Source organism: Argopecten irradians, chromosome 9, assembly GCF_041381155.1.
Source record: "Argopecten irradians isolate NY chromosome 9, Ai_NY, whole genome shotgun sequence".
Lineage (NCBI taxonomy): Eukaryota > Metazoa > Mollusca > Bivalvia > Pectinida > Pectinidae > Argopecten > Argopecten irradians.
Genome location: NC_091142.1, coordinates 24,769,191 through 24,796,574, shown reverse-complemented (window position 1 = coordinate 24,796,574; position 27,384 = coordinate 24,769,191). Strand labels below are relative to the sequence as shown.

The 27,384-nt window shown below is 34.6% G+C and overlaps 1 protein-coding gene across 1 annotated transcript; it reads left to right on the top strand.

Annotated features, from left to right (window-relative positions):
* Positions 1 to 1,398: 1,398 nt before the first annotated feature.
* On the top strand, positions 1,399 to 25,481 carry LOC138331851 (uncharacterized). The gene is made up of 2 exons (XM_069279677.1): positions 1,399 to 1,958; positions 18,587 to 25,481. Exon 2 carries the CDS (start codon positions 18,604 to 18,606, stop codon positions 20,647 to 20,649), a length of 2,046 nt encoding a protein of 681 aa, XP_069135778.1. The 5' UTR covers positions 1,399 to 1,958; positions 18,587 to 18,603; the 3' UTR covers positions 20,650 to 25,481.
* Positions 25,482 to 27,384: the final 1,903 nt, after the last annotated feature.

Here is a 27,384-nt window from a genome sequence, read left to right as displayed (position 1 = left end):
TTTGGTTTTGCTTAACTCTGTCTGAAACTTTACAGCTTACATTGCTTCAATTAGAAAAAAAGACCTGGGATGGATTGTAAATGCCAAATTATGATGTTTCAAGTTTTTTTCTCTGTTTGAACCCTGTAATCTACAACAATGTGCCTTTTTAAATTTAAGTATGAAAGTGGATATGTCGAATGGATCCCCTCCTGTGTGAGGGCAACTCAATGTGTCTCCCTCTGATAAGAAATAAAATTTACAAAAAACCTCAAACATTGCCCAGACGCCATTGGATTTTAAACACAAAAGGCATTTTTTCAGTTTGGGGTAACACCAAGTTGACAAAAACTACAACAAAAATACATATGTTATTATTATAGATATTATTTTGAACTTATGGGGATTATGACTTACAAACACCTCTATGGTTTATAAGTATGACATAACGCAAGATAGAATGAGAGTGATACAGTACATCCGCCGTGCATGTACATGAATAATAGAATCTTGCATTGGCCTGTCAAGTGGACAGGGATATCCCAACCCGAGTGAAAGATTTTTGGCTAATCAACCCGAGGCATGCCGAGGGTTGATGGTCAAAATCTTTCACGAGGGTTGAGATATCCTTGTCCACCTCTCAGGCACATGCAAGATTCTTTTTCTCCCATACTTTAACGAGAAATGGTAAAAATCAGTTGATATGGACGTCGCTGTCCGTAAAAATGGTCGCCACATGTATTGGGGACGTCACTGTCTAGCGCGTGTTACACGAGCTGTCTTTTCCCTACTCCGCCAAAAGACAGAGTTATCTTTTCCCTAGCAACCGCAGGATTAATAGAATCTTACGTGGGCCTGTCAGGTGGGCAGGGATATCTCAGCCCGAGTGGAAAAATTTTGCTAATCGGTCACAATCTTTCACGAGGTTTGAGATATCCCTGTTCACCTGACAGGCCCATGTTTGATTCTTTTTCTACCATACTTTAAAGAGAAATGGTGAAAATTCAGTTGATACGGACGACGCTGTCCGTAAAAATGGTCGCCACATGTATTGATGACGTCACTATCTAGCGTGTGTGAGCTGTACATGTTACAGAGTTATCTTTCCCTAGCAACCGCAGGATAACCCTGTCAGCTATGGGAGAAATGTAAACATGACGTCTGCCATACATACATGTACAAATGGCCTAAGTTTCAATTCACTACTCCTTTAATAGCTCGTAGGAAAGGACGGACTATCATATCTTTAGTTTTAAATATATATCCACACTGTTAGAATTACTTCTCTGTCCCATATATTCACTAATAGTTATAATATTTAAAACTCGTTTTACCGAGCCGTGATATTCAATAAACAGTGTCTTACTTTACAACCCGTGATCGATTTTCCGACCGCTATATGAAATTTAACCGTACGGTACAGCTGAAGCATGCGTAGTCACTCTTTAACCAGTAACAAGCACACGTTGATTTAAAGTATAGAAACAGAATTATTACCGTGTAGAAAGTGAAAAGGGAGAAACCTGCCTCGCCGGATCGACTGCTAATGGGATTAATTAATCGGTATTTAACTTGCGATACGCCGATTTTAACTTCAAAGGATTACAGGTAGTTTTACCTGGCAAAAATTATTAAAACCGTGTGCGGATTAAGGTGTACATAATTAACATCTATAAGACTTGATTTTTGTGTTTGACCACAACTTGATTTGACCAGTGGCTGGAGATTGACCTATATATATACCTGAGGGTAAAACATATGTTTATTGTACAGGTGTTCTGCAGGTAGGAAAACAATGCTAATTGGATTTACAGGTAGACCTGTCTGACGTCATTGTACCTGTGGATTTATATAAGGCATTGGCAGATATACGGATCTGTTTATATAGATGTAGATGTAGCTACTAAGGACGTAGAGATGTCTTTGTGAGTGTTAACTTTAAAATTATATTACTTTTCGGATGGATTAAGAGACAACAGGTAAGTTATTTTCATTTGACATTCAAAGTTTTATCCGTAAACTATGTCTGCTAACACTGCGGTGATTCTCTTTAATAAGACATAGTTATACATGTACCTGTGTAGCTGGGTTGAAAGTCCGAAAAAAACCACACATTTAACGTGCAAAAAGAAATTTAGATTCCAGTACTAGTTGTTTTGAATCGTTCAAAACCTTCGCATATATTATCATGTTTTCCAATTACTTTTCATGGTTTTTTGTTACAATTAACTGAAGTACAATAAACGTAACATGCATACCTACGAAAAGGAAAAGAAACAATTTGATAAACGATTATTTTGAAATATATTTTTACACCTACCGAACATTTTAGTCTAGTGACATTGAAAATAGTTTCAATTTTAACATACATTGTACATACATGATATTCACGACGATTTTTGATAGTGTATTTAGGCGACAATACCTACACAGGTACTTATGGGTGTTTATCGCCTGCATGACTCCATATTGAAAAAGATATTAAGACAAAAACCATCTTAAATAGATACATTATCAACAGTTCACAAGAATTATTAATCATTTTACAGTCTATCTCTGAATATTAAGATACAATCCGTGATGTGCTAAAACTATATATTTCCGGTGATGGAGCCAGATCGATGTTGATGACTTCTAAGAATAGTCGAGATTTGAAGGATGATAAAACATTACTACAACATTAAAATATCGATATTCTGAATCACATATTACAATCCCTGTACCCGTGAAAGGTGACACTATATGAGGTCCCGATCAGAAGATATATATGTAACTACAATGGTATTACATATACCATCACACGAAACTGACGCTCGGTCACACTCATTATGACACATAAGGGTGAAATATGATTCACATGTACAATATACTTTTACAACCTACAGTGCAATATGATACGTGATGTGGAATTTCGTAAGCGTTGTTAATACCACATATACATGAAAATTAGTTTGTAACTATTAAATTAAAATATATCTTGCATTTGAATAAAAATGAAGAGAAAACTCCACGTAAGACAACATCTATTATGTACAACAAACATTGTGACCGTGACGTCCTCATACGTATTGTTTTGACACTTTAACTATAATTTTGCAATTATGGCATTGTGTCGGCATTAAAGTATGGAATGGTTTATACCGTGACATAGCGCCTTGTGTACACTGTAGCTCGTACTTCTAGTGTTACCAATGCCGCGACCCCATGATTTTATTGATAATCCACATTTTTGACAAACAGAGGAAATCTGAGTCGTCAAAAGCCTAATTCTGCCGGCATTATGCTGGTCAACCCACATCAAAGTATATTTATTTTAACAAGGGCGCGCTGTTATCGAACACGTTCATGATGTATGAACAACATTACTATTGCGTTTATGTATATAATGAACCATTCGTATGGAGGTGTAAATGGGCCTAACTGTGAAATCGACACACGCTATGTATGGTGTAATCCTGGTTTTAGAGAAAGTTATCGTATTAAATTATATAACAGGAATTTTAAAATGGAATAGTAGGTCTAATTCCCACTTAACATTTAAATTTCTTAAGTTATGATGTAAGTCAAAGCCAAACCCGTTTATAAGTATATCTCTAGACTCAAACTGAAGTACGGTATGACATTACTTTCAGCTTTATTTCCAAATCCTTCTCCAAGCCCGAACTAGCAAATGAATGAAAACATCTTTCATTGAAACTAAAAAGCATTGTACACGAGTTTTTACAATTCATTAAGTCCATTGCGTAACAAACGATGATTTTTTTACAGCTATAATAGATATATCTTTATCAAATGATAAATTATAAGACTGTATGAGAAAATGTGTTGGTGTTTTCCCCCGTTTAACTCAATCAGGCTAGATCATAAGAATTTTATTCTAATTATACGTTATATATACTGGGTTAGGACTTGGCATCGGTATTGGGGTGTCGGTATACACTAGAATAAAAACAAACTATGGTTAGAGGCTAAGGATGACTATTTCCTGTATCCCACACCTGTACAGTACTAATTGATGATTTCCTCGTATGCATAATTGGATTCTACATGTCATTCGATCAAAAGTCAGAATAAAAACTCAGAAACATTTTACAAATTTGTTCGTCGTGGTATTTTGAATGCTCCAGCGAAATTTTACCAGATGGTCTATAGCCTGAGTGCAGATTGATCGTGCTCATTTTAATTCATATTCTGGAATCGGTGAAAAAAAATCACTAAAAAAATCAAATGCCATTCACAGGTCGTGAAGGTACATTTACGAAAACCGTCGAATAGCGGACAGGTGAAGACGTGGAGAGTTTTGTGTTAATTTCATCATATAATACATATGTACGTAGGCTGGTGACGAATTGGAAAGGTGTGATTTAGGGGCGTTAGTTTGTTACAAGTTCATTCTGTATATATACATGTACATGTATCGTACATCCGTTATTCCACCTGCTATCCATATATCAATCATTTTGACCAGAAAAGTGTCCCCATTCTTCGCCATGTCTACACATATCTATTTCCTAGCTGTTTGTTCTACAAATGACTTTATTATTTGTTCACCTGTTTATTTTGTCTTTTGCTCCAATCTTGATCTGTTTAAACATGATTCGTCAGTATTCGGTTGTCCTGTTCACACCACTTCCTTTTAGATTTCATGTGAATTGCCTAGTCACATCCCACAGTACCTGCGATCAAATTGTTAACATTAAAAATCTGATTTACCTTATTTCGAAGTGGATGTATAAAAGCCTGCAATTTACCAGTCCGTACAAATTAGATCTATTTTACAAAGCTACAATTTTACGGTACATCTGATATGTTACGAAGTATTTCACACCCCGAGTTCGACCACCCACCTCTTCGTATCCTGTGTGTACAGCTCTTATCAATGTCTGGACAAATTCGGTGATATTGAAACTGGACAATTAAACGTTTAAACAGAAATAAACCTTTGTAATTAGCTTTGAGGTAGGTTGTGACCTTTAAGCTAGAGAGAGTGACCAAAAAATGTCTCGGTATTGTTGTTTTGTTTATTGTTCAAAATCGCCACTTGTGTCCGACCATCGTCTGAGCGACAAGGCGAGAGACAGCCTCTGTTAAATGAATAATGACAAGATCGTCCTCGATAAAATAAAACTGTAGTGTCTTTTAATTGTAATGGGTGTCAAAAACAATCTTAAAACTCTGACACGACGCATGATGACATCGGCTGATATATCTTACGAATCGCATATGTTTTACGGAAGGTTGTGACGTTTAGGAGCACAATGACTGAAGACAAAATGCTCATGAAGTTTTAATGTAGCGACACATTCTCAGCAAATTGGTTAACAATGGAGGGTTAGAGGTGAGATCGTTACTGGAGATAGGGCCAACTGATTTATGGCATATGTTGATTTCACGGCGATCGATAAAATCGTCAATAATTTATTACCTGCTAGGTATTGCATCTTGTGTACAAACGCAGAGTAATCGACAACATTCTTCAGCGAGCTAATATTTGTTCTTGATAATAATGAGCCAATAATAATGATCGAAATAGTGAAGATACTTTCGCTGTATGAAACTGTGAAACTTTTACATTAAGCTGTTTCTGTTTTCCGCCAATATGCGATCCGGTTAAGATTTTTCCAACGTTAGTTTCGGTTATATTATCCTACCTATCGATGTACAATGTCTTTAAAATTAATTTAGTGTAGCGATAATCTTCTATAGCATCTGTAAATATTTTCCTTGTGAAGCATATTTTAGATTATTCACCTCATCTCCTTGACCTATTCGTCATACCATCGAGTAGGTATACGTAGTTATTATAAAATATGAAATATGTAGCTTAAACACGTAACAGAATGTCTATGGATACATCATACTAGAGGACAGTACATTCTATGTCCAGATCAGTATTGTCTATCACACGTACCAAGGAGATTGTCTGGAGCAGACAACGATATGAATATGTTAAAGAACCGCAAAAGGTAGATCTACATTCCAGGGACGGTCTTCATTTAAATATAATGTTAAAAAAAAGAAGAAAAAAAACCCCAATGTTGAGGTAGCTGTACATGTGCGATATTTTATAAAGAATCACTAATAGACTACATTTTATGATAAGTTTACACCTATCAGTTTTAAATTTTCTGCTGCGTTACATAATACATAGCATATATATATCGTTCAAATTGTGAAAATGTTAGTTTTCTTTAAGCATGAACTTGAATAAGTTTTTATGTTATGGAGATATAACACGAAAATCCGAGAATACTCTCATTAACCGCGAAGCGATTTACAATTGTATGGTGAGAGCACGCTCAGATTATTGTTTTAACTCTTTTAATTTATTCCAATCGATCTTTATATTGTATGATTTGAACTATTATATTTATATATAGGCTATCTCTTCAAAAGTCCAAATTCATCGAGGAACTCTGTTTCCCCTATGAAATCATTACGGCGTTTTGTAACCAATCATAAATAACGTTACAAACGGCAACGTCATGTTTTCTTCCATAGACTGATAAAATATTTTTATGCCAATGGAAGTGATCGTTATAATCCAGGTTGAATTCCAAGATAACGTAATAGATTATTTAGAAAACTTTACATATTAGTTACATTGTATGTGCTATCGTTATTGCTGACGATTGCCATATCATAATCGGTTAATTGTTTTAGTAACAATGAGGAATCTGGTCTTCTAATATTAATACAGCAGTTAATCTATATTCATGCTTTGTGTTGTCATACATTTTTCATCAGACTGGCATATGGTTTTAGTGTCTCAACAATAACAAAACAGGGGTAATTGATTTAAAGTCACGTATGGCACTCATTGTTTTGTTGTTTACTAGGGAAATGAAGGTAGCGTTCTCTATTATAGGAAAATGTCAAGGTGGATACCACGGTAGCGATTGGGCGGCTATCGGGTTTGTCAATGTCGTAAAAATTTTCTGCTACACGTTCGTGAACAATAAAATTACAATGTGGCTCAACATTAAAGTACAATTTTCTTCAGAAGTTTCCCTCAACAATAGATCGTAACAAAACGCGAATAGAAGATCCAGTTTCACTTCAAAATGAAAAAGGAAAGTTATGTCTAAATAAATATGGTCCTAAAATGAAATCTTTCCAAATTTTACGGTCAGAGGTAAATAGCACTGTAAAAATTCAACTTAGATGACCTACGAAAGTGTGAACAAAGATTTTTTTTATGATTATTGTGAAAGAGAAATATCTTAATTGATTGAATACGCGATTGGAGAGCTTAATGGACGGCGTTGTTGGTATGAAGTTTCAGTTTTAGCTGTACGGAAGTGCCTTTGGCCTTAGTATCGATTCTATTGATTTGTATTGTATGGGTGTGGTATAGGGTCTGGCGATTTATTGTGATATTGACAAGATAATCACCATTGTGACCTTTCAATACTGCAAGTTCAGCAATGTCTAGAACAGATTTACTCCCTAATTACATCAGTATCTCGTCATAATAACAAACGGCTCGAGGCAGTACATGTGTATTCGCCAGTATATGATATAACAGAAAGTGTTATGTTTTAAATGTTACAAACAAAGGTTCTGCCAGAGTTGAAGTTTCCATTGTCAACCTGATTTGGACTCTCTCGTATTTGTGAGTTTTCAAGACTGCTTAAAAAAGAGCAAATACAAATCTATAAAAATGTTTTGGATTGCCAATATCTACGATTCTTTTATATTAATACAATCTTTACTTTTGATATCTCAATTCTACTACTGACTAATCCATTTACACACACATAGAATTACAAATTCACTTTGTTTTTACTAATAGCAATCGTCATGTAATTGTACAGACATCTTTCTGAAACTACATATACATTCTTGACTTCTGTTTTGTGTTTAAAGTCAAACAACATGTCACATGGTGCTGTTCTCACCAGCTCGCCAAGGACACATGTTACAGTTAGAACAGTATGGCTGCAACACGTGTACAGTTCATTGTTTAAACCTATATCTGAAAAAAATTATTGGAAATATGACTTTCCATTTAAGCACCAGAAGGGACTAAAGCTACAATACACTTTCCATTGTTCTTAACCATATTCAACCGCGTAACCAACACAGTGGCCTATAGAAAGGTTGTTGAGACAAGAAACAAAATGAATAAGCTCATCTACCTCATTTTTGGAAGTTTGCTTATCATAATGGAGAAATAAAAACAATAGTTGTCTTTTATTAACATTTTGTTCGTTAACATGGAGCAATTTCAGACTAGTAAAATAACAGCAATGTTCTTAAAGCAGAAAGTCTATTGAAATGCTATGCATTGTCTCTACTCAGAAGCAAACGTTTAGATTGGACAATTACAACAAAAAGATCTTTACGGAATATCGTTTTCAATATGGCAGAAAATAACTGGGGGAAATCCGCATAAACCTGCAGTTCCGGCCATAAGGAAATCGATCATACGAGTTATTGATTGGCTAAATGTTTGTACACAATTTTGTTAAAATATTTGCTGCTGTCTTTTCACAACTGCACGACGACAGGGAATTCGATAACAATGCCAACGGTTCTACGAGGTTGTGATTGGTTAAATAAATACAATTCTTAGTCATTATTCCGCAATAATACCCACGGTCAGTATTCTGGTGTACATTGACATTCACTTTGTTAAATGAATCACGTGTGACAAATATGTGTTGATGTATTTCTTATAATGTGGACTACGAACACGTTTTCTGTGTATATGCATCTCCACGGACAGTTCCGATGATTACGATCGATTATGGTGTATGGTGATTGGTCAAATATTTGTTGACAAACAAATGCTTCTGTTGTCAGATTTCATTAGTTTATCCGATTGATAGGGAGATGAGAACTGTTCGTTTTTCGTCATGCTTATTGATTTAAGTTTAATCGACCTGACCGTCCAGTGTTTACAAAACTAATTGCTGAAATAACCTATTGAATTTCGATTCAAAAGACTACCGCTTCCGGTCTTTATCGCTTCACGCTCCGCGTGCGAATGTGAAATAACCACATTTGAATATTTTCTTAACGTGTAGCGACAAGATATCTCTAGCTATAACATCATGGTTTAATACCGGGACCATCACGTTATATTTATCATTACTTAACATACTCAATTATGAACATTTCCTTGGTTTAAGGACTGATCGGTGTCCTTTCCTTTCTTACAATTCCTGATGATTAGGTAAATTAAATGTAAAAGTTCATTTATTTATAGAAGATCCATATGCAAAATTTCAACGTTTCTGTGTAAATTCAGGGTTGAGTTTGCCATTGATAGCTTTTCTGCTGTTCACAAGGCTATATACAGTACAAGCCTGTAAATATTCATGTACTTAAAAATAATTAGACTTTCAATACTTCATGTATTATTGGCTTTGTCAATGACGTTAACAATACGGGAACAAGCAAACTGCGTTCTTAAAACTTCAGAATCTAATACAATATGACAGGCTTATCTGTGCAATAACTTTTCTTCAAATATATAAAACATTTTAGATTCTTTGTGTATACTTTAAAACATAGGGTCATAACGTACGTACCAACATTTCTTTCTCGATGAATTAGTATGCTTTAAAGATTCCGACAAAGATAGTATTGCCATAAGACAATAGCGGTGGATCTTATAAAAGGGTTACAGAAAATTAAATAAGAAAGCGTGCATAGTTATGGTTTAAGAAGACCAAGTATAGTTTTATTTTAATGGTAAATTTTGTACACCACAAAAGAGATAATAAAGAAAAAAAGACTCAACATAATGTCAGCAAAAGAAAATAGGACACGTTTTCATAGGAGCAACGAAGAGTGCAAAATGTTTGTGCAATTTCTAAAACTATTTTGTTGAATTATTTACATTAAAATGAAAATGCATTGATGGTGTGTGTTGTTATGATTTTTATCGATTATGCACTGTAGACTAAATGGTAAAATTGGAATACGCGCTAAAGTTACAAAATGAACAACAATGTCAATTTCTGAATGTAAACCAAAATATAAGTATGTACAATGTATAAGTGACCATTATTCTAACTATGCAATGATCTAGTTTAAAATGAATTTACGGCAACTGAAGGGACAGATTATATATTCGACAAATTTCCATTAAACTAACTGATATTGATGGGGTGTTTAAAATGTGTTTGTTTTGTGTCTCTAACAGCATGTTTCAGTGAGATAGCACTATAAAAAGGACAAGAGTTCCACTATCACAAGGAGACACAACACTAACATACTGCAGTCTCCGTAAAACATCAAGCACTTCAAGCACGCAACACATTGATATCGCATACAGAGTAGAACGTTCTCAATCAACCTTAGTTGTTAATTGAACATAAAAACTACTTTAAAAATACAACCAAGCAACACATAAAATCCACCATGTATTTGTTATTTATAATTTATTCACATATAAGGACTTCATTTTATCACTCATTACGGTATTGAAAACAAGTTAAGATTCGCACGATTCTAAACACATTAAACATCTGATAGAGGAGGATTATGTTTATATCAAGAGCTGAAAGTGACGTCCTTTTATCTCAAGCAACTGTAAAGATGCACATGTTTTCCCGAAGTTGTCTAGCTCTAAAGACTGATCTATAATAAAACTCTTCAGAGGAGAAAGGTGATACTCTGGTTTGAGAAAGGGTCTGCTGAGTAGTTTAGTGTTCCAGATGGCCTCTGGTGAGAGTTTACGTCTTGAAATGGTTAAAGATGACCATTAAAATTCCTGTTGTTTTTGTTCGGTCGACTTTGGGTCATGATAACCGAGAATCTTATCTTATTGTACATTTTGTCACGTAATTCGTCATCACATACTGCCATCCTGGGTTCATGTCCCTCATGTAAGAATGTAGACATGACAAACGTAAACTTTCCAAGTTGCAGTGGTTTTAAGAGCAATTGTTATTTCGTATAATGGAATATAGTAAATAGCATTGTATGCCTTAAATTTTACATCTGGCTGTAACATAAAACTTTCTTTACTAGTCGTAAATTCTATCCATCCCATATCTGATAGATTAAAGACCAAAATTATATTTTTTATGTAAACTAAAGAGAGGTCGAAATATGACATGAATTCACTGTAACCTCATCAAGCATGTGAATGTGTCGGAGCTATTTATAACTACTTGTAATTTAATAAAACTGTAATCCGAAATAGGATTGGCAGTTATTATCTAACTTTGGACAGCTGTGGTGAACATGGCGTTTATAATTACTGGTAATGTAGAATATGTTACGACCGAGTTACGTTACAAACGGACATAATTAATATATCCAATCTTCCCAACAGATTAGAGCAAGAACTTAACTCACATTTTATGTCGTTTGTTCGGTCTGATTTTAATCTCTATAAACAAATAATGAAAAATATCATTTTACAGTTTGTTGATATTGTTTCTATATGTTAACGATACAGATATGTGTCTTCAGCATGATGATGTCAAGCCTATACCGATTAGAGGCGATTTAATCGGAGGTTTGCAACACTTTCACTTTGCCTGGAGTACTTTGGAGAAGGGATTTCGATAATAGGGGCGACATATTGTTAAACGAAAATGATACTTATCGCAGAAAACAGTGCTCACTTTGTTATCCAAATTAAGATTTTATCTTTTTCACGTCGATTTTGACGGTCGTATTTAAGAGATTTTAGATCGTTACGACCGACCCTGCAGTAGTACGAGAACACAAATACAATAACTTACTTGAGTGATATCACTTATGTGTGACCATAATGTAAGACTTATCTGGTAACATGGTGACGCCGCAGATCATACATCATAATCTTTTAAGGAACAGCACTCCCCTGCGTCCATTGTAAGTCGCAATGTGACGTCTACAATTTCAAAGTTCGATTTTGTATGATATTATAAAATCTTGCGTTGGCCTTTACGAAGATTATTTTGTCTAAATTTAGGGTATTTTAGATCCTTTAATCCTTTTGTACAATTCATATCAGCTTGACGTCAACGTTCCCGTAATCGTAAATATGGAACGTTATCTTTGATATTATACATATATCGCTGTATGATTGTATAAATCCTATCGATCTACCGAACAGCGGGATGTGTCGTCGCGTGCCTGTCGCGTGCCTAATGATGGTAACACTTCCTAATCAGGGATTTATCTCGATATAGGTGAACCTTTCATCCCAAGGTCTACCTTTAATTACACATTGATCACCATAAGTATGACAAAACGTAACGTTAATTACGTAATTCACTGTTTTTAACAAAGATCATCTTGTTTGAAGATAAGATAAATGACACCATCCAACGCCTTTGAGATAAGTTAGCGGCAATAATCTTTATCGATATTAACTCAGCTCGTCATATTTGGTCAAATTAGAATAAAAAAAGTTCATAATTTTTTGTTTATTTTCAGCCTTTGATCCTTTTTTTAACAACCCTGATATTTTGTAAGTCTGTTACACGTCCAAACACAAATTCTAATCAATTTTACTTCTCATGAAGGAAGTGTCGTTGCTAGAGGCACTGGTCGTTAAATTACGTCTTTTAAAACATTTCCTAACAGAGCCAGAAGCAAGATACGGGATTAGAGTTTTCTTGGGTTTGTAGATAGAGTTCTTTGATAGAATAATATTACGAAAGATCTATTCAGTTACAAAGAGGTTTTATTATACGTAACTTTGATGTTCAATTTTAATCACCTTTAAATTGTCTCCAAATTCTTTGAAGATTTCTGTCCGGCTGTATTTAAGATTTTAAAGTATTGTTACAGTACCTTATATATTCTGGTCATTAAAATACAGGCGACTAGAACTCTATTACATTAATCAATGGCGGTCATTGGAGAACTCTTGAGAAGTTGGTAATATTGCATCAGTGTATACAAGCAGCATTCGCCAAAGCTATGGGCGATTTGGTCAATTAAATATAATGTTTTCTGTAAATTTTATGACAGCGACATGATGGTTGCCTTTGAAGATAACGACCATATTTTATTGAATAAGTTCATATTAATGTTTTTTTTTATTATGACCCGCACGTGGATATAAGTAAAAAGCCAGTACACATTTACCATCTATAGCGGTATACCTTTTATACTATTAGATGCACTTAAAAGGAAAGTAAGATCTGAAAGGGTCGTTTAGTGTATGTCAGAACGATTTCTTTTAATGGATATATTACATGTGTAACTGCACCAGGAGACATATTTTCTGCATTCCGGGAATATTTTCAGGGATGCATCACCAATATGACACAATTATATGCATTGATATCTACATTCGCTAGATTTCGATTTACACTAAATAACCTGGATTCGGTAGGTACAGTACATGACGTCCCATGTCCAGTATAAACATTTAAGGATGAGGAGAATTAGATAGAGTTCACGAAGACAATCTTCCAACCTTTTTCCAGTACTACATAATTGTTATATATACCGGCAATATTTCTAACACGTGAAATTCACTTGAATATTTTCCCTCGCGTTAATCTGACATGAAATTCACTTTTCTGTGTAGCATCGTTATTATATTGATTGCCTAATCTAACAGAAACTTAGCCTAAGCAAACCGCATGTACAATTTAAACATATATAATTTTAACAGCGATACTCTACAGCTTACATGTTTTAGTTTACCGAAATATGATCAAATTCTATTAAACAAAAATATTCATATGCAAGAAATTAGACCACGTTACGTAAATAACCAAATTATGGGAACCACATGTTTATACCCAGATATTTTTATGCTATTTATTATATAATTTACAAGCAGCAAGTGAATGTTGGACTATAATTTAACCCATCAGTCGTAAAAATTCTTAAAAACACATGCTAAACACATGCACATGATGGTTTCACTTCAAATATAGGGATAGTGCGCGGTGGCTGAGTGGTTAAAGTGTTCCGACGTGGCCCCTTTTGACGAAACCCCCCCCCCCCCCGCCGTGGCCCCTTTTGACGAAACCCCCCCCCCCCCAAAAAAAAAACCAAAAACCAACCATATTACTGTAAACCCACCTCGGGGTCGTGAGGTCGAATCCCATCTTTGAGGTAGTTGCCTGGTACTGACCAGTGGTCGATGTTTCTTCTCCGGGTACTTCGACTTTCCCCCAACATCTAATATAAGCGTTGTATATTCTTAAATGACCCTGACTGTTGTACTACACCAAACTTCCAACATGTACACTGATGTACCGATTTACCAGTAGATATACTGAGTAATATATAACGGCGTTTATGATAACTCGCGGATGTTGCTGATCACAAATGCGAGATTTTTGTATCATGTTTATGTAAATAAGAGCCAATTATTAAAATTTATTGCGCCTACCACCATCCATGACACAATTACTCTCTGTGTGGGCACACTTCAAAGGTATAGTGATGACCACGATAGTGTTTGTATTATATGAGGCCAATTCCCGAATTGTCTCTCTAACTCACTTCTCGTTTATCAAATACATGTAACTCATTTTATATTTCAAGGCAATATTTCCGGTGAATGAATTATTTTAAATACGAAAATATTTTAAGGATTCGCATGGGGATTTACAAAACAGCAATGACTGGTAGAAGGGAATTAGATAAGATATCCGATATAACATTATTACACACCATTTTGAAATTAAGTTCTGCCATACACACAGATGATTCTACGATATATCTTCCCAATGCTATATAGTCAACCCAGTTAGTGGAGATTATCATACACCATAAGTGTTTCCTTTTTTGATATTGGTATGAATGAACAATTTGTATATTGGGGAAATCTTTTGTCCTTTTTCGTTACGAAAGAACAAAGGCTTTGTCATGTTTTATTACAATCTGTCAGAATGACTATCAACTGTATTGTTTTCGAGCTTCCCTTTGTTATAGTGCATGAAAAATACCATATATATACGGATTTTAAATGCAGCCCAATCTACACACTTAAAATGAACCACTCTTAATAATTCAAAATCTGTTGTTGTCCAGTTTGTCGCTCGATTTGTTGAGTACCAGTCTGAACGAAGGAAATCAATTCAAATGTTGACAAAGTGCTACAATGGGTGTATACAGAACCAATGCTCCATTGTAGGTTGAGAGTGAACAATAGAAATAATAGCAATGAAATTCTAGTTTCCTCTACTATAAAATGTATCGTATAGAACCAGTGACAACACATTTAGAGCACCGCCCGACAATTGTCCGCCTCATTGGTGTCTACATTGTAACACAGATATGTACCGTTAGTTTGTTGTTGGATTATAATTAAATGTATGTTTTACTAGACTTTTTTAGTGCACACAAAATCATACCTGTACCTGTGTGTTTTGTAAATTAACTAAATGCATTCTTCCTATTCTATTCGTTAGCCACAAATGTGAAACAGAAAGTTGAGTAGTATTTGAGTTTGCTATAATAAAAGAAGTAACATGAATTATATATTAAAAAGTATGCTATTTGTCATATTACAAACAAACTGCGATAAAATAACATCGATAAATTTTCTTCTGGTGCCTGTAACATATCTATGTGTCTTGAAAAGAACAAAGGTTCGACAAAAACTAAAATGAAAACTGTAAACATCATCGTATGTTTATCGCATACGTCACTAACGGTAATTTTACCTCAGTTGAACGGTTAATCAGTAAAACATAGTACACAACCATATGGAACGTTATGTTAAGCTTTAGAGCCGCGTTTTGATTTCAAACTGTGATGTGTATGTTTGAGCCTTACCACCGAACTTGTAATGTTATTTAAACTAGGGAAAGCCTCTTACCTAAATCTTGTCTGGATAGTGAGAATGTAGACATTGTGTAATTCTACCAACATTTTGTTTATGTATGTTTCCTTACATGATGTAAATAATACACAGAAAATCCACGGGGTTTAACCATTTTGAGGCATCACAACAATGCTTATAGCCCTATCGTTTGTTTTATTGCAATTCTAATACAGAAGTAGGCTTCTGTAATGTCATGCCGTGACATCTTCGAATTTAAGGGGTTACAATCATTGTCGTTATATCCACCCCTGGACTACGCCATAGCAAAACTGAAAGGCTAGTTGGGTTCTTTGATGTGCACCAAACGAATCGTATAACGGTATATTGTATGACTTTGTAATTGGACGTCGTTCTCTGTAATATCTAACGGAAGACTTTGTAGTATGATTGGTCAGGTTTTTCCCCGAAATGCCTTCACATTCACTATAATAAAGTCCAGGGATGAATATAACGAGAGTGATAATAACCCCTCGGATACCGAGGATGATGCCATGGTCACATATTACATACATGTATACGAAATGTTAGTAAGTCATATCATATGTTACTCCTTAACTGAATTGTCGATGGAGTTGCACCTATTAGAATTTTGAGCATCACCATTTTCATATAGATGTAGGCTTTAATGAAGGTTGTAGTTATAAATTAGGTACATTTGGTATGGTCTGAAGTGAGCTGTTGAGCCATATGATGAACAATATTCTTTGACTTCGATAGAATATACTAGTACTGAATGTATATACAATGCTCATTTTCCCGTCACATTGGCAAACTCAATGCTAATTGCACTTTATGTGTTAAATTCTTTTAAATACACGAACTTATTGAAATGGTGCCACGAAAAACACTGCAGTACGTACTCACAATTATCATTGACACATATTACTTTACAATGTAGGTAAAAATGACAAATATTTTAATTAACATCAGTGTAAAATGTACATCAATTTGTAATGAACATCAGGCTTATCATGTTTGAAACCATTAGGATAAATTATTTACATAAACTTCATTTTAAAAACTTTGTTTTCAATAAAAGAAATCAGCCAGACCTACCCAAATAGTTAGTAGGTTTTCACTTATATCTAAGGAAAACCAGTACGTGTACTGAACGGAACTTTAAATTTAATATTAGAATTGCTATCAGAGAGAGCACCACGACCAATCATGCAGAGGTCGTGCACATGAATTGCATTGTCTCTAGAGACGTGCCCGTTTTACGGCGAGCCGTATCGACAGTTAAATACAATGCAGATGTTACAGCTGATGATGTGATCATAGTCAGTCATGCCTCATCAAACCGTACAATATGGCGGCGTGTGACAACACCATTGGCTTGTTATACTTAACCGATAGGTCTTCAATATTATGTTGACTACCTTACAAATGTTTGGTACAAAAAGTAAAGCCGGTACTGTTATTTCATTAAAACATGTAATTATTTTGTATTGAACATGTTTCTTTAAAAATCATATAGCAATACTGGCTTGCTATAGTTTACCGATAGTTCTTCAATATAGTCTTCGATATTGTGTTTACTGCCTTACAAATCTTTGTTACAAAAATTTAAACCAGCACTGTTATTTCATTACAATATATACATGTAGTTATCCTGTATGGAACATGCCATTAATCTTAAAATGCCGTTAAATGTACTATACTTTATACAACATATAACAAATCTTTGACCTTGATAATGCACGGCGTATCAATAAATACAATAATGTTCACTGAATGATGTTATATGACTTAAATCAAGAGTACAAAAGGATCCGACACACATGTTACATGTAATTATATATCTAACGAATTTCTACTGTCACTGATAAAATGGACAAGGTTTTCAAGTATTGCACAGAGACATAAGACGAACATACCGCAGCCGCCCAACATTCAGACACACAACACATTGTATACAGCGAAAACCGTCCTTAAATAGATGTTGTAAGGACATAGATATACTAACAAACGATTAACGCTTTTGTGACGAAAATGTGTTTGTTTCTATTAACATTCAAAGCAGCTACAGTGTATAGCCGACCGCACACCCCTCCCCAACAAAAAAGGAAGGAAACACAGAAAACTCTTTATAACAAAGTAAACACCATATTGAAGAGTGTTAAAGATGTATTTTTATGAAAGTAGCTTTCAACTCAACTGAATTCAATGTAAATACAGAATATGTTCTAAGTTATCGTTAACACTATATGATACACCTAAAATGATTTTAGTTTCTATCTTTAACACTTTCTGTGTCATTGTATGCCTTTGTTAAGCCCTATGATCATTGTTAGGGATGAACATGGACAGTAATAAATATTGGATCAATCAATCAGACAATGAAATAAAATAGAGTTATCAATTACACCATACATTTTGAACCAATTCCCCGGTAGATTATACAACCTAGTAAAGGAAAGGCTCTACAACTACACTGTCGGATACATTGCCATGTAATGGGACTAGTTCACGAACCAAATGATACCCGATAACGTTTGTACGGGACTAGTGTCTCCAGTGGTGATGGAAGGTAACTATTTTAAATCTTCCCACTAAAATGACATAAGGACGGGAAATAAAAATCTTTTAAGATAATTCCATCACCAATACATACAGTAGTCCCGCACAAACGTTATCGGGTATCACGTGGTACGTGAATTATTACCATTGAATATGTAAGTCTGTATCCTGGCGAAGATTAAATTTTATGATGCAAATAAAACATGCATTTGCAGTTTCATAAATGTTACACTGTTTTCAATTTGTTTCGAATTCTTAGGTTTCAAAACACTAGTTTGCTAAAATCAGTGTTAGTTGTTCTTAAGTATTAATTTTAATGAATTTTTCGTATCTTTTCAGAGTAACGATACAACAAAATGGCAAACACTATGTCCCATGTCTACATTATTTTGGTCCTGACTTTTATTTGTTCTGCGCATGCGGACTGTGTTTTTCCATACATCTTCCGGGATATACAATGGCACACCAGGGTAACAGTGAGTACACCAGAGAGGACAAACGTCCTCTTCACAAACACCGAAGTGACATTCACCCGGCAACAGTTACCAAGCGAATACATCACCGAACGAACTGTGTATAAATGTGAAGAAGTAGCAGATATGAACAAATTCATTTTGAAATATTTCGTCGATGACGACACGATGCAGTTTAAGTGTTTAGAAATCCTCGAGCGAAGCAAGTCTATCTTGCAGTTTCGACAGTCTGCTGGTCAGTCGACCAAATCGCCGTCACTGTGTAATGAGAATAACCTCGTTTTGGACCCATGGATAGTGATATCATACACCAATCTAATGTCGGATTTCGCGCCATGCCCATTAAATGCTGGCTACAACATGAAAATTGTCGATCGAGCCGGGAATGACCATGGGTGTAACTTCATGGACCTTCCAATGCGATTCGAAAGTGATTGTTTGGGAGGAGAAGGGATGGTATTTGATTTTAGGAAACATGAATGTACTAGTTTTCTATCCACTGAAATCTTACAGAAAACCATCTGCGTTACACACTGGGTACAGGGCAACTATCTGTTTGTGGTGGTTCGAAAAGACGAAACCGGAAATATATGGTGTCTGCGGTTTCCTCGTCGAAGGATAGGGAAAAATTTCAAAGTGGAACTTTTCACTGATCTGATATGCCCGGAAGATGCGCCTTCAAATCACAATGTTCAGTTCTTTACTCTTTATCTTGAAAAAGTAGTCCAGATGGAGCTATGTGGGGATGAATACTCTCAATGCTCACGTAAACCATGTATGTCTTACATCCGGGACCAGTGTCACAAATCATGTGGAAAATGTAAGGTAGATGAACCGTTACCGATTTGTTCGTTTCCGAGACGATTTAGAGGCGAATGGTATCTTGGAGCATCACGACCAGAACATATCAACATCTCTGAATCGGTTATGCAAATTGGATCTATTGGCCATTTCAAATGCGTAGCGTTTCCAGATTCGCCTCCTTCAAAAGAACGGGTATATACGACGGTATCACAGTTTGAAAACGGTTGTCGTCCGCGGTATACCTGTCTGGATTTAAAACGTGTAAGTCCATCAGTGATTGGCTTTTCAATAAGTCAAAGTTTTGTTTGGCCTCTCAACGATGACACTCCTGGAAAATCAATCTGCAGCCCCGAAAGGTTTGAACCTGACGACGAACCTATTGGTGATCGATACCGATCGTCACCAAACGCAATAAAACCGATACTCCCGGTCTCTCGGACGCTTATGCCTACGTCATGTCATCTAAAATCTGTACATAGTTACCTTGCGCGGATTCAAGGCTCCACTATGTGTAGAGGGCAGATGTATCAGGACTGTAAAAATTCATCATTGATTCGAATGGAATTCAATAGGTGTCGTAATCAACAAGAAGCATTGAATTTCATGTGTGTTGCATCTTTCAAAGGTCGATATTGGGAGAAACTACTTATCCTTGTAAACCTGGATAATCTTTACGATTCAAAGTGTCTGGCGTTTACGTCACTGAAGCCGTCTGAGGCCCTGGTCTTACAATCCAGTCAGTGTGATATGTACGCATGGTCGTACTACGACGCCTCAATACGCTCGGCGTACATGCATTTACAGCTTAATCCACAAGAGGAAACCTGTAAGGACATCCCCTTTCCTACCACAACAGTGCCTCCAGCAATATCAGAGGCAAATAAAATGTTAGAGGCGTCGTCCCTACCTGGGGAGGACTTACCAAAACCTTCCTTAATGAGGGATGGTATTCCAACTCCAACATATAACATACACGATAAAACGGATGATTCAAAAACGAAAAATTCCGGAAATTTGAATAAAGGGGAAGTAATTAGTGATGAACATAATAGCGCGTCATCTCATTCAGTACCATTTGTATCATTATTTATTACTCTTTTGTATTTATCATGGTATTTCAAATGACAATTCCCATATATTTTGTGTGAATAAAAATTATAATGATACATGTATTTTAATATCAAGTAAATCCAATTGAATGCACTTTCAGATATACATTTTATATGATAAAATGCACGACTTTCAATAATTTATTCATCGCCATAATAAGATTTAATTATGATGTTGCTTAGCAACACATTATATTATTATTTAATTTCAGAAATAGTTATATATTTCTATAGGTGGTATCTAGTTATCATATAATTACTTTTACTTTTACATTTATTAAAAGAACATGTTTCTTTATGAATGTTTATAGATGGATTGTAAAATAATATCTTGTTTTTGGTTAAAATATTTGCCATGAACATTTTGTTATTTTGTATGTATATTTTATAGAAATGTAAGTACCGTTTTATTCTGAAAAATGCATAGGTATTTGTGTGCAAGCTGTAGAATGTAATATCGGGTTTTATTTTCAATTTTTTTTCTTTTGACATGGACAAACTTCATTTTTTCTGATGAAAATTGTCTGTTTGTGCACGATACTGTAATCAAAATGTCGCTTGCGTCTGTTTCCATGGAGATCAACCTGTAAATCGTCATATGATACTAGTTACTTCCTGTTTTGGTTTAAATAGATTTGATAGTGTAATCAAAACGTCGTCTTTTTTGGTTTACAAGGCAATCGATATGAAGTCTCGTGTATGACGAGATTTGTCCGTTTCCTGTTCATTGCAACTTGAGACGTTTAACTCCCTAGTTACACGCCTCCATACCGGAAGTAGATTTTTGTTGTGGCTGCAATAATCACTTGATCATTGACAGGTTTAGAAAAATAATTATGAAAAGATCATGTCTATTTATATGAAGGCAATATTTCAATGTTTGTTTTGTGTATTTTCAAACCAACGACATTTTTAAAAAGAATGAGTGTCTATACACATGTATATGTACATATACATTGATAATGTTTTGTCAAACTTAAACTTCAAAGCTAAGCTAAGCCAAAATGTATATTAATGATTGTAAAACTTCGTAATGTATTTAAAAGGTATCATTCAATTTCAGTTTCATCGATATACCTTTAGAATATTCTTATTAGTTAAGACAGTTGTATTATGTATTATAAATAATTTCACTATTTTGTCTACTACCAATACTTCTTAAAAAACATATTTTCAGGAAAAACGTTTCATTCTTCTAATTTTCAGAATTTTTTCTCCATCACCCTTAGATATTATTTAGATGATTGGAATATGCTTTCTGCGATATGACTTAAATCATTAGGCTTATTATCATTCGTGAACACTCTGAATCTAGATTCTTGTCATATTAATGGATGGTACAAGAAAACGTCATCAGATTTCCATGTTTTTCCTCACTTCTGAAATATAACATTATGAAACATTGTCTAGTCAATCTGAAGCCATTATGTTTTCCTAATACACTGCTGGTAAATTGTCGACACTACTCACACTCCAAATGTTCATTGCTATCGAAAGAGAATATCAAGATAATGTTGTGAATCCCAGCAGCTCTTTGATACCATGTTATGGTCTTGAGTATCGGGGCATTGTTAGTCTAATGGAAGCAGAACTTGTGTGGTTTCTGTTGGACAATGGGCAGTGCCAAGTGAAAGCCAGGTCAGACCAGATCACAGAACGCCTCTGATATCGATCGCTTCTCTGTTACGAAGAAAAGGCAAAGGGGTTATGTTTCATATTGGGTTGCAGACATTATGGTACATTACTAACGCCATGGGGATTTTTTTTTTTTTGAATATGAACGCGTGTAATGGAATAAAAATTGTCAAAATCCCTTGCCATTGATGAAGTAGATAAAACATACCGATACCTACTACAGTCTATAGGAAACTGCTATGATACCGAGGCCTTTCGCATTTCTGTATTGTTTTGTTTTGTTAGGTAATGTTACATAGTATCTTTCTCTATATACTTGCATATGGTGTATAGTACCTAACATTGAAATTATCTTAATGTTCTTTACACAACAGCACAACATGACTCATTTTGAGTTTTAGTAAGCACAGCCTTTGATTTATGTACTTGCTCTATAAAATGAATATTAATTGAAAACGGAATTAATTCGTTTTTTAATGTCAGCAAAAGTGTAACTTTTTGATATAATATGCATTTTTGTAGCTACATTAATTTGTGTACATTGTATATGCCTGAGTAGTCCTTATCATTCTGCTGGTCTCTTAGTCTTTTAATCAAGACATTGCACTGGCAGCGTCTTGTTAGATGCTTTGTGTAGGACGTGAGCCAATCGGCTAAATGCCTATATAATAGGGCAATAAAACGACATATTGAATTTATGCCAGATAAGTCATCCATTTAAAATTATTATAAGCTAAACATGAAATCGGTTATATTTATAAAATAACTATTTGTGATTATACCGACATTATTCGTTGCCATTGGATACGAACATTTAACGTCTGCTCAACTACAAATACAGTATCTATTTTGATCGAAATGATAGAGACATTGTCACCCAATTTATACCACTACACACCGGAGAAGATTAAGACACAGTGACAGGAAATGGGCGGAGGTTTAATCTTGTCGTCAATTCCCGTCACACGTGGGAGCACAAAGACTAATTTCCGGATGTGCTTAACGGTATTTCGGTTTCGGAGATTATCATGTGACCATCGTGTCTGATTTCTAATGCAATGTAATTGGAATTGCATGCCAAGGGGGATTTTTTTTTCAATTTTATTTTTAGATTCTTTTAGTCAAAAATATTTGTAACGAAATATCTTTATTCACTTTGTCTTACTCGTCAGTTTCCTGTGCATCAGATAAAATAGTTGTGTTGTAAACGTTGTATTGATGCATTTTTTGCGCCAACAGTTTTAAGGGGGGAGATAATTGATCGATTAAAGTATAACATTATAAGTCCTTCTGTGAGTGTTTTGAAACGGTAAAATAACAATGACCTGAATCATAAGACATGATGTATGCTTTAAGATTTTTTGACATAATTGATCTATTCTTAACACTTTAATTTATATCTCTCTTTCTATATCAATACAATGCTATTTCTGACAATGTTATAGTCATACACCAGATAATCATTAGGTAATTGACATGACGTTCTGATATTATCAGGTATTTCTCGTGTAATTGCCCTGCAAACGTAATTAAATCATCACAAATGCAGACATGTACTAAACAACCCGTGTAAGGATTTACCTGAGAGCAGTTTAAATTTTTTTTTAATCACGATTTCAAACGTAACAAAAACAAAACAAAAACCGAACGAATGAACGACTGAGAGAAATTTTGGCAGTAAATTATGCTGAAGATATCGATTTGATCAATTTGTTTTGGTGATTAAACAACATGTGTAAATTGGTTAGTATATCGACCAATCAATAACAAAAAAGTACAAAAATGGAAATGTTGTTACAGTACTTAGAATTTTCAATCACTCAATATGCTACACCACCAGAGAAACATAGCCTTCTATCTTGTAAAATAACCCAGAAAATGTAGGATGTTTGTGTTTTTTGTACACGGCATGTAAGACGGTGTAGGCATACTCCACCCGTGTTTTATATACGCTTTGCGTTCTCACATTTGTGTTAATGAACAATAAAAGATCCCACTATGTAGTACAATGACAAAAATTGATTGATTAATCAATTGAATTATTTGATGTATTCAAAATAGGCTTGATCATATGTGTAATCTACAGTGCCTCACAATTTTATATGTATCATTATTCATATAAAACTCACAAAAAATCAACTTATATTATTTTTGATTTCCAGACTTCCATTGATTGGCCATATAGCGTGTTTATTCCCGCCGAAAACAAGTGTAACAATTCCATAATTATTTTTGTAATATATATTATAATGAGAGTGCAATAGTGTTTATATGTATGTAAGGTTGCAGTTCCATGCGTCATTTCGTTGCATGTGAATTTACTCTTTGGTATCAACTGATAACTGAGCTCTGTAGTGTTTTCTAGACATATCTCGATATGGTATAGAACTTTTGTTTTAACTTTTTAATTTTCATTACTAGAATTTCATAGCCTGAAATCCTGTTTTCATGATGATAAACACATAAACTATTCCCGTTTATGATGAATAAAAGAGTATATGTATTATTTTTATGTAATGCATTTATATTAAGTTTATTTAGAATAAATCAAAATTTGATACATAATGAAAAGATAACATCTGCACACATTTTTATATGGATATTTATATGTGTAATATATTATTTAAGGGGGTATGCTACAATATTATGTTATTACTCCTTTTTGTCAAAAAAAAAAAATCATTAATAACACCTTTGTTGTCCGAAGGAGAACAGCAGGGCATCCATAATACTCCAAGGTTTACTATCACTGTCATTATATCCAACCCTAGAACATGTCATAGCAAAAGTAATGGTAGTTTAGGAGAAAAACAAACTTCTGGCCAATTACAGGCTTGCAGAGACTTTTTTGAAGACTACAGAGACAGTTAAGCCCTACTTTAAAGCCACGCAGTGTAGCATTATTAGATTACCGTTTCATCTCTTGTTGCACACAGAGCATTCAGTTTTGCTAAGACATAGCCCGGGGGTGGATATGACGACAGTGATAGTAACCCATAGACCATGGAGGATGAATGTAGATCAAATATGAATATGATTAATATAGGAAAGTGTGTGAGATGTTATTTATTGTTTTAATCCGTTTTTTGTACACGATGTGTATGTATAGGCCTAGAGCTTTATTTATTGTTCAGCAGGTTATCGTCATAAGTTGAATGTCTACGATAAATGGAAGTGACAAGTGCTAATAAAGTGTATGCAATGTTTAACTTATATTTGTGTGAATGTTGTTGTTTTTGAAGTACGGTCAAACCTGTCTATAAAGACCACCTAAGCGACAGATAAAAATGTCTTTATAGCCAGGTGGTCTTTATGCACAGACTGAATTGCATCAAAATTGGTTACTTGGAACTCTGGAAAAGTTGCCTTACTAAACATGTGGTCTTTTGATGTGACTATAATGATAAAGTATATGATTTTATTAATTTTAGTTTTATTAGTCATCACTGATTCCCCAAACTCTGGGTGTTCCTTTGACTGGGCTGAAATTACAAAACAGATTTTTTTTCTTTTTATATATATCATATTAAGATATTCGTAATCGATATGGTTAATCATGTGAATCAAACTAGAATCTATATCAGTTGATAAAGGGGAAATATAAACAAACATTATCGATACCGACATTAAAGCAAATTCTGACGCGTTACTGAAAAAAACTGCCTAACAAAGTCAACCATTTAAACAGTTTATTTTGTAATAAGCCTTACAAAACATAAACCTAGGTGCTTTGAAATAGTGAACGATCATTGCTTTATCGACGGCATTTGCATAATTGTAATTTCAAAGAACAGTCAGGTGGCTACATTGGGGCAATCATGTACATTAGAACACATAGAACACTTTTTATTACATAACTGGCCTATTCAGCCATGTAATACGGCCATATCATAAATATCGTAAGACACGCGTTTAAAAATTTGAGCCTGATTTCGCCAGAAACAAAATTGAAAGTTTTGCCTATATTTCTATAAATAGTAGTTATGTGATTAATGTAATCTTACACTCCTGACAATGAAATTTATGAAACTGGTTAAAGAATTTGATATGCCACTCGTCTAAAGGTTCATAACATATCAAATTATTGAACTCGTTTAATATATTTCATATTACATAGCCATTCTTGTAAGGTGCTTTATCTAAAACTTATTCATCAGACGAAATAAAGTAGTTGCTATAGTGTTCCTCACTTGAACGTCTTCAATGTGCACGTTTTTAATATATACGTTAATGGTCAGATAAAACAAACACCCCGATGATTAATACGAGGAAAAACAAAGAACTGTTGTTGTGGTCATTTTGGAACAGCTTATCATTGGTGCGGACAAAGTAGTCGTCAATCAAATGATCAAGAGAAGAATTAGACAAAGGCCGAAGTCGTGTCTTATCACCGTACATAGGTGGCACCATTGAAATGGAACATCAATTTTTATCATCATTTGGGCGATTCCGACATTGCGTCCATTAGAGATAATATCAGCAGCAAAGGTTCGTGTGAAAGGTTAGGGTGATGCTAAGCAACATCTCATTGCTAACTTCGACAGAGACAGGTGAAAACAACCAAAGAAATATGTCGACAGAACAGAACGCCTTCAATCAAAACTGCTAAATGATACCATGCCATGCTTTGCCGTAAAATAATGACAGTGCCTTGGGTCTCGCCTCTTTAAACATCGAACATCGCCTAGCAACCAGAGGGATGTTGATTGCATCTCAGCTGAATGACACCTGCTACAGGGTAACCGTCAATGTGATAAATTCAATATAGTTCCAGAAATATCACAATATCATTTATATAAAACCTTCTCACAGATCGTTTAGACATAGAACATGGAGTCAGTAGATTTGTTTCTGGTATTCTCTGATCTTTGTAAGGGTAAGCTACACCTGTATATACATTGATTTATTTTTTTAATTTTTGTCAATAGCAAAAAAAAAAAAAAAAGAAAACAAAAGACAATACAACATCTAGTGAATGGCGTTACATCTTACATTTGTAAACGTATTTTTGTTCTACATGAACTAACATATAAATGATTATCTTACATGCGAGACGTTCTTTTGATCCCATATAACTCCCGATCTCACGAAAACCCTAGATTTTGTTCAAAGTGAT

Coding starts and splice junctions, on each gene's coding strand:
- LOC138331851 (XM_069279677.1), top strand. CDS start 18,604: ATGGCAAACACTATGTCCCATGTCTACATTATTTTGGTCCTGACTTTT.